At 47.7% G+C, this 16,531-nt stretch overlaps 2 protein-coding genes across 3 annotated transcripts in view; one reads left to right on the top strand and one right to left on the bottom strand.

Moving 5' to 3' along the window:
• Positions 1–1,290: 1,290 nt before the first annotated feature.
• LOC144948860 (uncharacterized) lies at positions 1,291–7,453 on the top strand. Its single transcript, XM_078878536.1, has 2 exons — positions 1,291–1,951; positions 7,165–7,453. The coding sequence occupies exons 1-2, from the start codon at positions 1,700–1,702 to the stop codon at positions 7,372–7,374; spliced, it is 462 nt and encodes a 153-aa protein (XP_078734662.1). The 5' UTR covers positions 1,291–1,699; the 3' UTR covers positions 7,375–7,453.
• A 556-nt stretch (positions 7,454–8,009) lies between these two features.
• SMC4 (structural maintenance of chromosomes 4) overlaps positions 8,010–16,531 on the bottom strand; it is a 38,138-nt gene continuing 29,616 nt past the window's right edge. For both annotated transcript variants that reach the window (XM_078878524.1, XM_078878522.1), the window contains exons 21-25: positions 14,906–15,079; positions 12,784–12,969; positions 11,275–11,507; positions 10,246–10,429; positions 8,010–8,648 (exon numbers count right to left, since the gene is read on the bottom strand). In XM_078878524.1, the coding sequence (XP_078734650.1) occupies positions 8,472–8,648; positions 10,246–10,429; positions 11,275–11,507; positions 12,784–12,969; positions 14,906–15,079 (954 nt within the window). In that variant the 3' untranslated portion in view covers positions 8,010–8,471. The remainder of the gene's footprint in view (positions 8,649–10,245; positions 10,430–11,274; positions 11,508–12,783; positions 12,970–14,905; positions 15,080–16,531) is intronic.

Consider the following 16,531-nt stretch of genomic DNA (forward strand, 5'->3'; position numbering starts at 1 on the left):
GCAAGTGTGAACACGCATGGGCCAATAACGTTTACAGTCACAGTCTGCCGCAGAACGCCGTCCCCGGGGAAGTGCTGCGGTGTGGTTTTTTGTTGTTGTTGGAGAGGCAGAGGAAAGTCTGCGAGCCCTTCAACGCCATCCTCTGGGGAGGCTGTTAAAGCCCCCCGCTCCCCGCGCGCGCGTCGGCAGGAGCGAAACGCGGGCACGCGTTTAGTGTGGTTGGGGCAGACGCATGGGACTGGCGGCTCGAACGCCCGCTATTAACGCCTTTCCGTGATTCAATTACTCAACCCCGCTACCCCTGCCCCCTCACGCACTCACCCACCCTGGCTACCTGCCAAAGCCTGAGCTCTCGTCCAAAAACAATACACACTGGGTACAACAGCTTTAAACTAAAAATATTTATCTTAGAAAACACGAATCAGAATATTTCTATGGACTGGAGGAATCCGTTGAGCTCTGAAGCTCTCTTGCACAGATGTAAAGTAGCAACAACAAAAAATAGCCTGCGTTGGCCGGGAGCATGATACGTGAGACAAACAACCAAGGCAGCAATGGTCAACTGTGAGGACTCCGACATCTCGGACAACCTTGACCGCGAGAGGATTCGAGCAGTTCAGTGACACTGCGTGTGGTGTCGCAAAGCACGCACAGCTAAAAACGGCACCGCCCGAGACAAGGAGGAATGACTGCACATCGATGATGGGATGGGTCACATTTCGGACAATGTCCGGCCGTTCTTCGGGTCACCCTTGCAAACGCGATGTTCCATCTCAAGGGACCTTCCAAAACGTCACCATTCATGAACTTTGAACTGTTTGCTCATCTTTAGGACAGTGCAAGTGGCCCAACCAAAGACAAAGATCCCCCGTATAGCCTCAGACTGTTGGGGCAAGTGCTGTTCGCGAGCACCTATGAAGGCCGACACGGTCTAACCAATCCATCACGATTCGAGCTCCAACTGTGCTTCACGAGAATCTGACGGCATCGGGAGCAAGTGCGTCAATCACATCGACGATATTAATTCACCCTGGCGTGTGGTGACACACTCTCAGAATTAGAATGCGGTTGCAGGCCCACGCCGATAAAAGCGTCACAAACGCTTGCGGAGACATTGAGCCAGCGTCGTTTTTCCCCTCCTCCCTCCTCCCACGCGACCCCCGTGGAGATAGCGGCGACTTGGAGGGTTAATTCGTTACACCGAATTGTTAATGAGTGCGTATGGTGAGTGCCGAGGGTTTTTGCCGTTAAGTAAACGTTATGCGTGGACGGGGGTGGGGTAATCCGGACAATAGCACAGGGCGAGATCATTGTTAGGGTGATTCCGCTTTACTATGGTAATTACCACTGAACGAGACCACGCCTGCCCTGCTTGCCGAGTGGAGGTGTTTACGACAGTGAACGGTCATATCACCACCACCATCATCCTCGTCATCCCGTCTCACAACCAGACACCACGACCCATCATCACCAGCAACAGACACCCGCCATCACCGCCGTACTCATTGCCGTCACCACTTCCGATTAGTACGGTTGGCTACGTAAGCGCGAAAGAAGTTCAATATACATCCATACAACCATCATCACTGTAACCATTAACCACGGCCACCATTTTACAACCAGTCACGAAAATCATCACACCCATAACCACATCATCGCCACCACCATCACCCGGTGAAACTTAGACATCTTGAAAACCATGGAGGTGCTGGAAAACTCCATCAGGCAGCAGCGGGACGCGCTCGCGCACATCAAGCGGAGACTGCAGCAAGAGGAGGAGGAGGCGGTGACGAGGAGGCCCGCGGGTGCCCGCACTCTGGCCGCGCAGGCCACGGGGCATCGCCTGCATGTCCTGGGGGCCACGCTACGCGGGCTGCTGCAGCAGGAGTGCCTCCTCGTCCCCGAGATGCCCCGGGAGAGGCTGGAGACGTTCGTGCGAGCCAGCAAGAAGGTAGCGCACCCGCCCACCTTTGTGCGCACCCCACGCCACGCAACCCATGCCACGCACCCCAACAACGACACCGTAACCCATCACTCAGTGGCTCGCCTGCCCGGCACTTTGCCCAGCTTTGCTTGTGAGCTCACCGCTGAACGATGCGTGAATGTAGTTTTTCGCTTGTCGACTTGTACGTGAACTTATTTCGTTCTTTCGCGCCGTGCGTGGCCACCCGTGCTCGACGGAGCGTGCAGGCGGAAGGGAAACAAACGAAGCGCAAAGAATAAACGGCTCCAAAGCAATGGGGGTTTCAATCCAGATATGAAGCCAGACGTGGTTCTGGACGGCCGCGGAAGCGCATCGGGAAGCGCGCGAATGCGAAGCCGCTTTGGTGGATCGCAACAAATGATGTTGAGCGATTTACACGATTCCCCCGTTGACGTCGCTTCGCTAAATACGGCGTCCACTTAATAATACAAGATATACCCTTGAATGTCGCGGGTGTGGATGGGGGGGGGGGGGTTACGTTCTTGTAATGTGCCGCGAAAGCCAAAACTGCGATATTCAATACAGAAGCGTTATTACCTAAATACAATAATGGGGTTAGGTACACGGCGACCAAAAATAAACGTCAGAATTGAAATAAGAATTGTAATGTATGCCAAATAAACTAAACAATTTAAATACACATGTAAAAGCCCTATACAAAAATAAACATTCAGAGAGAATAACTAGTGGTATAATGATGATAAAAATAATGTATTTACCAGTGATGAGTTTAACACGTAGGCTTTCGCGACCAATATCATCCATAAGAGGTTTTTTAGGTTAGATCGCGTAAATATATAAATGTGTCGTTAAAACCCGCCACCACCCGACACAGCCAACTAGTAAGGGTTGTCACGTAAACAGAACGTGCCAATTCGTCACTAGTACAGCACAATCTCACCCAAAAAAACTTCATTATGGATTACCAGTGACGATTATCCAAAACGGGTGTGCGCGAGTAGGGAGCGGTGGTTACAACGTTTAGCGCCATGCTGCCAACCCAGCGACCCGAGTTCGATTTCCGCTCACGGCCAACACCAATGACGATTACGTAAACCGATGCTGGGCTTCCCCTACGTCGAATCGGCCTCAAATGAGTACCTGATGCCCATTTGATGTGCAAAAATCGCCGCTGAGCAAACAAACGCGACCGGGCGTGGTGCTGGCCACCTACCCCCTCGTGTGCCGTTCGGGCCTTCGTAGGTGCTACCCGCTAACAGCACTTGCCCCAAGTCGGTTAAGGCTACACGGGGGATCTTTGTCTCTATTCCCCTCTCCTCATCCCCCCCCCCCCCCATTATCCCCTCCCTCCGTGCACGATGGTAAGCTGTGATCCGTAACACCGGCACACAATGGCCAAACTCTTGTAAAATAATTTGTGCCGTTCCATCATCGCCATCACATCATCATCATCGCCATCATGGTCACCGTCATCTCAAATTCCCTCCTCCGAGTCGCCGCGTCCTCCACATGTCAGCAGCTACGGCGAGCTGCTGCGACGGGACCCATGGGGGGGAGAAGGGGAGGGAGCGCTTCTAATGAGCAGGCGTCCTGCTCATCAACAGCAGGGCGGAGTGGTGGGTGGGCGGTTGGGGCGTCCGCGCCTCATTAAGTCGCATTAAGGCCGTTACCGCACGCCCAGGGGGGACGGGGCGATTATCCGCTGCGCTTGAGCGCTCAATCGTGGACGCAACACCCGCAATTGACGCCCACCTGGGACCCCGAAAGGGTCCCCGCCTCGCGCGATGTAGCGTGAGTGGATCATTGCGCCCTCCGCAACGGAGAGGAAGAGAACAGCCGTCGAGGGCACGCGCGGGGCGCTCCGGCATAATTTCTGTCCACGTGCCGTTCAAACAAAATGCGCGGGCAGAGATTTTGCGTCGGGCGTCGTTGCGCGAAAATCTGCAAACAAAACATTATAACAGGCGCGTTATCGTGAGACACTGACAGCCACGGTGCCTGTGGTTTTCTCGTCTTATCTTTAAAACTTTCTAAATCGATTTTTGGGCTGTGTTTAGTTTCTCCCCCCACCGTACCTCCAATTAGCATGGTTGGCTACGTACGGTGAAAAAGGTCAACATACGTACGTATCTCCCAAAGCGTTCCTGCTCGATTAATTTAGAGAAAGCACACGCAAACTTGGAGGGGTGGCGCAGTGTTTAGCGCACAGCACTCGGAACACCCCGGCAAACATGAGTTTGATTCCCAGCCATGAACTGTGCCATCTGATTGCCCGCATTTCCCGCATCCACCTACCTGCAGATGGACAATCCACACGAACCTGCACGGCGTAGGGAGGCCTTCATCCAGCAGTGAAATGACACTAGAGCTGTACAGTACATAAGTAGTTCACGCCTCCACCCCGCGTTCTTTACCAAATCAGCAGTGATCAGCGTGGTGAAGTATGGTCAAATAGCCCCCACGACCGGCACGGCGAGGCCAGGCCCTCATCCTTGCAGTGCAGCATTCTCCATTGCAAGGCAACAGCGGCGCCACTGGCGGGCCCCTGGGTGGTCTTTAGTGCGGCCCCGCGACAATACAGAGTGAAAACACTCCCATCATCATCATCGTTCTGCTGTGAAATCGACAAGTGTTTCAAATGTGCCCCCTCCCTTAGTGAAGAACAATGCAGTGGTGGGTTGACAAGGGTTGCTCTAAATCATTACAACTTTATATTCGACATTACAATTAAAATTGTGCTTCCACTTTCTTGCAAAACTTCACCACTACCATCATCCTCCTCTCCACCTCAACCCAATCCTCCTCGCATCACCTCTTGTCGTACGCACTCCACCTGGCCACAACAAAAACAGCCGCACACGCCCATCGTGCACGTATCCTGAATTGTAAATTCAGGACAGAGCAAATAACCATCAGAGTACTCAGCCGCATGCAACACGCACGTGTATACCAGAATCAGTATTCATCCTGGAGAAATCCGATGAGCTATGAAGCTCTTTTTTTACAGATGTCCAGTGGCGGCAGGTCAGAAAGTTACAATACTAAAACTTAATTGTTTTTGGTGGGAAATTATACCCTCAGAGACTGCTCATGCGCAGTGAATTACTCTTTCATGGGACCTTTTTTTGGCAGTTTCAAAATATGAAAAAAATTTTAACTTTCCGCGTTCCACTCACTGGCATTGTATTCTCCGCAGGGAATGGATTCTTTGCTCCGCTGCAAGTTTCCTCTCACCACTCACCCATTGACACGACGGTCAATGGTACAGTGTATAGTGGCAGATAGTGTGGCATTTGTAGGCTTGGTGCAGTGTGCAGAGTAATGTATGGTGTCGTAATTGCATAGTAAATATATACACATTAAGGTGGGTAGAATAATACATAGTGTTATATTAAAATGGATAAGGCAGCAACTGCAGCAGCAGCAGCAACTGCAGCAGCAGCAGCAACTGCAGCAGCAGCAGCAGCAGCAACTGCAGCAGCAGCAGCAGCAACTGCAGCAGCAGCAACTGCAGCAGCAGCAACTGCAGCAGCAGCAACTGCAGCAACTGCAGCTCCCTTTGTTGCTGTTAATCCTGCATAATGCACATGCATATGTAGTACTAATCACATTACTGTATTTCCCATAAATATGCTAAATTCCTCTTGATATGCAAATTAATTTGTCAAGGCGCCCAACTTATATATATGCTCCAAGCTCGTGTGCTGTTTCAGACTCTGTCGCCTCGACGGACCTGGTTTTCACCTGAGGACGGCTGCTTGCGTTGTGGCCGAAACGTCGTGAGAATTATTTTATTGTTTTATTTTATTATTTTATTATTTCCCTTCTACGTGACTTTACCGAAAGAACCAAGAAGATGAATCCCTGCAGTCACGAAAGCTTTAAATCGAAATAAAACAGGTGTTAAGATGTTCAAACCCCAAATCGATGCCTTTTGCAAGAGATCAAGCCTGCATTAACCACACACAATACTTGTTAACATGCATTCAAACGTTACTCTGCAATAAACACAAGAACTCTACTGCTGGATTTTACTCGACTGACTCCAAAAAACACAATGACTGTACTATTCACTGCACAGTACTTAACTCAAGCATGAAAACCCTCGAACACCCGAAACCACTTGCAACAATTGGACTCTAAAGATAGCAACGCGGTTTTCTATCCACGTCAGCTAGCACTGTTTACAAGGACAGCTTTCACCCAGTGACATCACAATTACACAGACCACTTTTCCCTTCCACAGCCCCTTTTGTCAATCCACCGCTGTATGCCGGCCTCCCCGTGCCACTCAGGGTCTTGGGGGTTGACTACAACGTCACCACGCTGGTGGTTGGTGACGGAGGGATATCAGAGACGTTGGAGCGGAGTGTCGTGCAAGTGATGTTGCTGCACTGGCTTCTCTGTCGACGTGGCTCCATAGCAGTCGCCTTGTTCTACTCTTGCGTACGATGGCAGTTTTTTTTTGTCATGAGATAGATGCCAGCCAATGTTGACGACTTCTGCTAGGCACGACCAGAGGGCTTCAGGAGGGGGTTCGTGTAGTTTTGACTTTGCTCCATTTGACGGAAAGTCCGCAATCGTCGTCCGGGTTAGGGAAATTCTCTCCTCTTATGACTGTTAAGATGAAAAATAAAAAAAGGCGTTTAATGTTTCCGGCAAAGACACAGGCGGTTATAAGATAAGAAAAAATACTAGACCACTATTATAGGGCATCAAGTCTGCATTAACCACACATTATTGTGGTAAAACGTGCAAAAATATATTTGATAGGGCACTGATCAGCGGGACTTTTATTGTTGGGTTAACATCAGCACGAACACGCACACTTGGGAGTTGACTTCCAGCCTTCTCTTGATATGTTCCTTACCCCTGTATTAAAGGGCATTGATTACAGTTTACCCAGGAAAGCCCCAATGAGTTAAGACTTTTTTTCCTTTGCGATTATTTTGGGAAATTAGGACCACGCGACACCAATGGCCTGCCCCCCTTGCAAATAACATCACAATCTTTTGACGTCCACTGCAAAGCAGACGGCATGCGTGTATTACGGCTAACACACCGCAGTATTAATCAAGTCCACCTTTACTTTTAACGAGGCAAGAGTCCAATTGTAATTTAACTTTTTCACGCGGGCTCTGAATAGATGCCACGTGCATGCGTGTAAGGAGAACCAGTGTTGCACCTATCAGTGATGTTGTTTACCTTCACACCCACAGGCGAGCGCTAACCTGAGGAACTCGTGCCTGTGCCTGGCGTCCCATGAGGCCGGAGCCGAGAAACACGGAGCCGACCGGGCCCTGGAGAGCGCCCGCCACTCGTTGCGCACCATCACGAGGGCCCTGGCGGCAAGCGCGCCACCGCACGACGCGTGCTGCCCGTGCCTCGCTCGCCTCCTCCAGGACCTCAGGGAGCCCTTCGCTGAGTGACGCTCTCAAGGGTGCGATGCTGCAGGGGGGTGCCATCGATTTCAAGGGAATCTCAACCAAAGCCACCTGGCCCTGCACAGCACACAATTCCCTAACAGCTGTGCGTGGCCGGTGGGAGAAGTGGCAGGCATTGGGCCGTGGTGCGCAAGGCATAAAATGGGGCCTCCTATCCGCCTACCCCCCCCCAGCCTTCTCCACGATGGTGAATGCACAAGTTGTTTGTACTACTGATGCTGGTATTGTTGATTGTTTACAATGCATGTGCTGCCCTGCGTAATATTTTAAACATATTACTGCGGAGATGGGCACGGGGGCAGGTGGGGTAAGATTTCACTACCCTGTACAATTTTATTTTACATGATGGAAAAAAATGTTAACACGCAACAATGAAAGCATACTGTGGCATGTCAGTGTGATTAAATACTTGAACAAGCACGCCGTCCCGTAGTCTAATCCTCAACCGAAGATAGCAGTGTTAACCACGACATCTCATTCAGTCGAGCCACGTAACTTAAGATAGCCAGAAATTAACGCAAGCAAGCATCGGAAGAGTTATTAACTTAATTTAGACTCAATAAATTTAAAATAAACATGACTAAGGTTATTATTATTCTTGAAGCCACATACGACGATGCTGCAGAACAGATATATATATTATTTACACACACCACTGCGGTTCCAAATCCAATTTAGAGACAATAGATTTTTTTACAATAAATGTAAAAGTGAAAAAATACCACATGTAGGATATTGCATAAGCTATAGTGAAAATTGTAAGACTTCCAGAAAAAAAAAATATATTTAAACGCATATAAGCATGAAGTAGCAAGATATTAAGCCCATGAATCAAAGTAACGCACTAACAAGACTGGTCGAGCCAATCGCACAGTAAAGATTAAGTCTTGATGAGGATGAATATTTGCACGCAAAAGTTTACATCAGAGAGAAACCAACAGAAGTGCATTTTGACCCCTTTAAAATAAATGTTTAAGTTAACTTGACAATCCTTCAGGCTGACCGGTGACCGGACAAAGCTCGACCCCCAACGCTGATGGATGGGGTGGGGTGGATGAGGTGGGGGTGATTGGGGTGCGGGTTCACGAGCTCGGCATTGTCGCTTCACCGGGCAGTGGGGGCAACACAATGGTCTTAGGGTTGATGGCCACGGACTTGGTGGTGTTGTTCGTTTTGTAGATGCCGATCAGCCGATCCGACATCTCAAACATGTTGTTGCGCAGAGAGATGATGATGAACTGAGCGTTCTTGGTTTGCTCCTGTGGGCAAGACAGGACCGAAGGCACAAGCGTTAAGGATAATGCCTGCCACGGAGTGAAATTAACTGGCAATTTTTCAAATGAATACAGTTTTGTTTAAAAGATGCATAAAATAGACCTTAAATTCATATAACACAAACCATTACTCTCTTGCATACATCAACTTTTTTTTTGGGGGGGGGGGGGGAACTAAATATATAAATTTTGAATGCCTACTCGTTGCCAAATAGTTGTTAGCCGCGTGTCCACACCGCGAAAAGAGATAACGGGGTACACAGAGTATTGCTGGTTGCGTGTTATCTATTTCCTTTCATTTACTACCCTATTCACTGTAAAGGTCACGTCCAAATGATGGTTAAGTCCAGAGGGAGGGACGGACGGACACGTCCAAAGGACGTGAAGGTTGCTCTGTAAGAAAAATCCTGCTATTTCCAGGGCACGTAATTTGCACGTATCAACATTCAAGAGTGAATTATCTGACAGTCACAATTTTTTCTTCCTCAAAAGACACCTCTGGACTCAATGAACTCTTACTTAGTTACAAAAGTCACCTATAATTCATCCATATAAACGAGCGATACCCAGAATGTAGTTTATATTGGGTTACATTTTGTACAACAGAGCTGAGCTTCTGTTTACACCTCGTCAGGCCGGATGTAATCTATAGCCAAACTTCGTAGCTTATCGGGTTCCCCCAGTCTAAAGATTCTGATTCATAGAAAATTTCCCACCTCCGATTAGCACGGTTGGCTACGTACGGTGCGAAATAAGTTCAACGTATGTGCATGCACGTACATTTTGCTTGCTGTTCAACATTCCGGTTTGCCTAAATATCGCACCGATTGGCACATTTGCACACGTGATATCTTACACCAGATTGCCCCTACCCGGGTGTTTATGAGGGTTTTCAATTCCCAAAAAACAAACCGACATTAACACCTTCACACGATATAACCAGAAAATAAACTTCAGTTGATCATCGATTAATTATCCGGCTTCCAACATTATCCTGCAATCCCAGGCCGATCCGGCAAAATCGCTCCAAAGGCTGTAACCAGTCTGGTGATAGGCACCACGTAGCTATGTTTAATTTCAGTGGTAAATATTATATACAGTACATTATAAACTACATATAAATGAAACATTGAAAATGCTACACGTGTACACATCACCCCATGCAGTCTTCGAGATTGCAGTGGTAAGTGCGGCACAGTAAATACGGTAACTTTTGAAAGTAGGATATATATTTTTGTCTATTTCTATATTTATTTAAGCCAATTTCATATCGTAAACAAATTGAAAGCATAAAAAAACCATATAACACCTAAAAACATAATGTCATACAAGAAAGCGTAAAAATAAGATATTCTAAATCATGATTTATGTGATTATCCAGCGTTTTTGAAAATCCGGCGCCCCCACCCACCCCAAAGCCAGATAATCAAAGATCTACTGTGATTCTGAACGGTATCGGCCACGACAGCCCCGTGGTCAGTATCGAACGCGAGATCCCCGCGGTCAGTATCCGCCATGACAGCCCCGTGGTCGGTATCGGCCGCGAGAGCCCAGTGGCGGTGTGCATGGCGAGGCCACTCACGTAGACGTAGAGTGCCACGATGGAGACGTTTTTAAAGTCGAGCGCCGCGTCAATCTCGTCCATGAAGTAGAGCGGCGTGGGCTTGTAGTGGTGCAGCGCAAACACCAGCGCCAGCGAGCTTAGGGTCTTCTCACCGCCCGACAGGTTGAATATTTTCTTCCAGCTCTTCTTCGGGGGACGCACGCTGCGCAAACGGACGGTAATGGTTAAAATTCATATACTTAAAGCTTTCGTGACTGCAAGAATTCATACTCTTTGGGTCTTTCAGGGCCTGAGATGGGTGCAGCCCAAGGGTAAGTGGGCAGGGTTAGAAAAGGAAGATCGAGGGTACCCCCCCCCACCTGAATACCAGTTTAAGTCATAACTGGCTATGATGTTTCCATCCTACCTGCCGATGTTAGCAGTTATTTCCGACTCTTTGAGTTGCATTCCTCGACATGGAGGTGGCGACATTGACATGCTAATCTCTCACAATACGATGGCCAGCCCTTTGGGGTGCCCTCGATCTTCCTTCTCTAACCCCGCCCACTTACCCTTGTACCCATCTCAGGTCTATATAACGCCCTGCTTCAGCAGCTCTCTTGCTATATTTTATCACCTGAGGACGATTGCTTGCGTTGCGATCGAAACGCCGTGATTTTTTTATTATTTGTCTATCAACGTGACTTTACCAAAAGACCCAAAGAGTATGAATATACAGTAAACTCGATTATCCACGCTAATGACGGGGAGGACGGCCGCAGATCATTCAAAATTGCGGATATTCCAAAAATATTACCATTTTCTGTGGATCTTTAGAACGAATACTACCGATCGATACGCGTGTTCAGCGATAACACTTTCCTGCTCCCACACAGAAGTCTCGGCCTACAAAGTGGACAGCAGAGCCACGCCAATCAACTACTGTGCTGTGGAGAAAATCACGTGGATTTCGGATTAACCTGAGCAACGTGTTTGTTCGGATTGAGTTCGTGATCGGTACGGGGAAAGGGTTAAACAACACCAGAAGACTTCCCCCCCACACCCCACCTGAAAACGATCCCCTCAGAGAAGGGGTCCAGGCTGTCGACCAGCTCCAGCTCCGCGTCTCCGCCCTGCGTGAGCATCTGGTAGTTCTCCTTCAGCTTGTTGGTGATCACATTGAATCCGGCCATGAAATCCTGTAGGCGGCTCTTGCGCAGATCCTCGTACGAGTGCCGGAACTCGTCCCGCTGAGCCGTGATTGCATCCAGCTCGGAGACTCGCTGGAGGTAGATCTCCTCCTGCAAGCGAATGGGGGCAGACGGGGGAGGGGCAAGTTAATTATTTGTTTTTATCACGGATGCCGAGCACAGACAGGCACAAAAGGCCCAAAGCTAGAGATAACAAGTAAACCCGTAAAAACAAAGTTTTTCACTATAAATCCTTTATATGCGTGGCGGCTAGAGTCCTCTCGTCTTCTGGCTTGAGATGGCTGCCACCTATGGGTCAGATGATTGTCTGCCAGTATTAAACAATTGGTAATTAAATATTTCATTTGTTTTCCCTAAACAGTGTAAAATTTTGGAAAAATGTTTTCAAGAAAATTAATTGTCACACACAACGAGTCTGTGTGGAAAATGTCAGCTCGATTGGATCTCGGGAAGTGGGTTAAAAAACGAGCGAAAGATTTGCACGGTCCTAAGCAAGCAAGCAAACTTAATATAAAGGATTTAAAAATATATTCGCCTGTGGAGGACGCGGGGATCGATCCCGCGACCTTTGGCATGGGAAGCGAGGGCGCTACCAACTGCGCTACTCCGCCACGGCCTGTGGAGGGGTTACGCTCTGGGCTCCTACACTGTGACGTTCAGCCAAAGCCATGAATGAGTTCTATTTGAATAAATGTAAAATACATTTTTGTTGCCTAAAAAGTGTAAAATGTTTGAATTTTTTTTTTCACGAACATTAATTGTCTCGCACAACGAGTCTGTGTGCAAAATGTCAGCTCGATTGGATCACGGGAAGTGGGTTAAAAAACGACCGAAAGATTTGCACGGTCGTAAGCAAGCACGCAAGCACGCAAGCAAGCAAGCGAACTTAATATAAAGGATTTAAAAAGGGTCAATGCGCTTCTTGAAATGAGCAAAGCTGGAAGAACGTGCAAAAAATCTGAACCAGAATATGTATTTATATTGGGGGAGGAATCCAATGAGATATAAAGCTCTTTTTCACAGATGTCCAGTTGGGGCGGGCCAGCCACTTACAACAAATAATACACAAACACGATAGGAGTGCCAAGTATAGGAAAGGTAAGAAAATCACTACAAAATATAAAAATAAACTTTTTATTTTACTAGGTAAGGCCCACTAAGTTACCGGCTTATTTTTCAGAAGCGGGGAAAGGGTTAACAACACCATGTGATAAGCCACTTTTCATTCGTGGCCAGAATAAAAGTCAAAGGAACCTTCTATCAATGAACCTAAAGAAAAAACATCAGAATCACTGTCATTGTAAATTTAACAAATCTACACCAAAACCGTAATGCATTGCTCCCCAACGGCATGCTGGCGGCGAACCTTCTTCTTGTAGTCGGAGATGGCTCCCAGGTTGGGCTTCATCTGCAGCGTCTTCTCCTCCAGGATGGTGATTTTGTTGGCCAGGGACACAGGGTCCTCAAGCTCCTCCAGTTCCCCGTTGCCGAGCGTGGGCAGCACCGGCGCCTCGCCCTCATCGTCCAGGACGTGCAGCTTAAACTTCGACAGCTGTTGCCGGCGCGCACACACAGCAGGCCACATTGTGGGAGAAGTGGTGCTAGTGCTGTTGAGCAAGCACCTATTGAGGCTGTAATGGGTACATAAAAAGGGTGGTGTGTGTGGCCAGCACCACGCTTGGCTGCCCCAGTGACGATGTTTAGACACTGGTCCGGTACTCATTTAAGGTTGAGTTGGCAGAACGGAGGTGTAAGACCCACTCAGATGATCACCAATGTTATTCAGTGGCCTGGAATCAAATTCGGGCCACCAGGTTCGTAGCACAGTAGGCCAACCATGAACACCACCACCACAAACCCGAGACACTCATAGACATACTGGGCTTGTGACGATCATCAACAAATGGTCCCTCAAATTCTCCCAGTTCATCTCTTGGCCACCTCGGTTTCACACAACTACATGAACCACCAGCTGTAAATTATAGATGTGCAGCATCATAACTAGTTGTAATATTCCACACACTTTAATTCTCTTGCATTTTTTCTCCCTCAAAATACATTTCAACTGTACCACCAGTGAGAATAGCTTTTCCACTTTTTTCTGGCAACAAAATAGGTGTTAAGATGTTAAAACACCAAACTGAAACATTTTACAACAAATCATGTCTGCATTAACCACAATACTTGTGGTCAGAATGCAAACAAAAAACACCAACAATATATGCATCGTCTGAAACTGATTGGTCCACACCAGAGACAGCTTTCTTTTGAGCCTAGTCTCAAAACGGTGTTAGACCAGAGGACGCCAAAAGGCATACAGCACAAAGACAATGCACTATCAGAGTAATGAGAGCTCGGGGTGAGCAGCTACATCATTGGACCGTTTTGTTGCCAGAAAAAGGGAAAAACCCCTATTCTCATATTTTGGTACTAGCAAAGGAGGTCCCATGATGTAGCTGCTCACCCGAACTCTCATTACTCTGATAGTGCGTTGTCTTTGTGCTGTACACCTTTTGGCGTCCTCTAGTCTAACACCGTTTTGAGACTAGGCTCAAAAGAAAGCTGTCTCTGGTGTGGACCAATCAGTTTCAAAGACAATGCATATATTATCAGAGTATGTGTTTTGTTTGCATCCTGACCACAAGTATTGTGGTTAATGCAGACATGAGTCGTTGTAAAAAGGTTTTAATTTGGTGTTTTAACATTTTAACACCTGTTTTGTTGCCAGAAAAAAAGGGAAAAACCTATTCTCATATTTTGATACTGGAAAACGAGGTCCCATGATGCGCCACAAGTTTAATAAAAAAAGAGGACATTGTCCATGCGAATATTTCAAATCGAGCAGTGACACCACACTTTTTCAGAGAATTACCCTGGAATATAACATCGCACAACTTCTCAAGTTATTTGAACATCTAGAAGTACACCTTTTACATGACGTGCAAATAATGTTCACTGCCAATCAAACCAAAGTTGTTAAATCTAGATTGAAAACACATTTATTCAGAACTGCTTTGTGTTTAGTTCGTTGTCCTTCACCCCAGCACCTACGATTAGCGCGGTTGGCTACATACGGTGCGAAAGAAGTTCAACGCACATCACCAGCGGTGAACGAGTCGCGGCGCACGTGAATGACGCGACGACACACGTTTCCGCAGTGCACCGACGTCGCACGTTACGAACGCGTCCGTTAGCCCCTGCTCGTTAGCCCCACTTGACCGAAAGCCATTTTACAATATTAAAGATGCTTTGCGAGGCCCAACGTTTGACGATTCCGTTTCTAGCTCGGAATAGCAAATGGTTGGTGAAAAATTGGCCATTATGGTGCCGGGGGGCCCTCAATGGCTTGGCTCAGATGTGCCGTTGGGAAAGGAAAATGGGTTTCGACGAGCCGCCAATCCTCGCGTTAACTCTAAACACGCCGACTGTGTATAGGGTTTCAATTAACAAAAGGGCACGGCGAGCCAGATATAGCGTGGCACGCGCACCTCTTTGTTGAAGTGCTTCAGCATGCTGTTGAGCTCCGAGATCTTGGTGTCGAACTGCTCCACTTTGAGGCGCACCGCGAGCTCCTCCTTCTGGTAACCCTGCTCCTCCTCGCTCAGCGCTTTCAGCTCGCCCATCAGCTCCCTCTTCAGCTCCGATACCTCATTTTCTCGCTCCTGAAGGGCACGCACGCGCACGCCCAACCTCGTCAACACAAGCCCGCGTGTTTTTATTGCCTTGTAAGTAAAACTAAAATAACAATTTTTTTGTTCACCAGGTAAAACCCAGAGCTATGTAGTTTTTTTAGAAGCGACCTGGCCACAATTGATACCTCAACCAAGTGGTTTATCACGTGGAAATGTATAGTGGCCAAATACTCTTTAAACGCATGATGTCGATTCTAAACGTGGAGGGAAACAACAGAGGACCCGGAGAAAAATGCATGCTCTCACGGGGAGAGAGACATGCAAACTCCAAATATACAGGCGCCAGGGTCAGGATCATGTATTACCAGGCGAGGTAATTAACATCATGGCGCCCAATAAGACATTTCAAATAATCAAAATGCACCCTATACTTTGGTAAGGCCTTAAAAAATTCAATTTTTCTGCAAAACTAGTACTACCCATGCAATTTTGCTGGACACTTAAACAAAACAAATGTCGGACGCTAGTACATACAGCGAGGGAAAAAAGTATTTGATCTCCTGCTGATTTTGTATGTTTGCCCACTGACAAATAAATGATCAGTCTATAATTTTAATGGTAGGTTTATTTGAACAGTGAGAGACAGAATAACAACAAAATCCAGAAAAACGCATGTCAAAAATGTTATAAATTGAATTTTAATGAGGGAAATAAGTATTTGACCCCTCTGCAAAACATGACTTAGTACTTGGTGGTAAAACCCTTGTTGGCAATCAGATGTCAGACGTTTCTTGTAGTTGGTCACCAGGTTTGCACACATCTCAGGAGGGATTTTGTCCCACTCCTCTTTGCAGATCTTCTCCAAGTCATTAAGGTTTCGAGGCTGACGTTTGGCAACTCGAACCTTCAGCTCCCTCCAGACTTTCTATAGGATTAAGGTCTGGAGACTGGCTAGGCCACTCCAGGACCTTAATGTGCTTCTTCTTGAGCCACTCCTTTGTTGCCTTGGCTGTGTGTTTTGGGTCATTGTCATGCTGGAATACCCATCCACGACCCATTATCAATGCCCTGGCTGAGGGAAGGAGGTTCTCACCCAAGATTTGACGGTACATGGCCCCGTCCATCGTCTCTTTGATGTGGTGAAGTTGTCCTGTCCCCTTAGCAGAAAAACACCCCCAAAGCATAATGTTTCCACCTCCATGTTTGACGGTGGGGATGGTGTTCTTGGGGTCACAGGCAGGATTCCTCCTCCTCCAAACACGGCGAGTTGAGTTGATGCCAAAGAGCTCTTTTTTGGTCTCATTTGACCACAACACTTTCACCCAGTTGTCCTCTGAATCATTCAGATGTTCATTGGCAAACTTCAGACGGGCATGTATATGTGCTTTCTTGAGCAGGGGGACCTTGCGGGCGCTGCAGGATTTCAGTCCTTCACGGCGTAGTGTGCTACCAACTGTTTTCCTGGTGACTATGGTCCCAGCT

This window comes from Lampetra fluviatilis, chromosome 51, assembly GCF_964198595.1.
Source record: "Lampetra fluviatilis chromosome 51, kcLamFluv1.1, whole genome shotgun sequence".
Lineage (NCBI taxonomy): Eukaryota > Metazoa > Chordata > Hyperoartia > Petromyzontiformes > Petromyzontidae > Lampetra > Lampetra fluviatilis.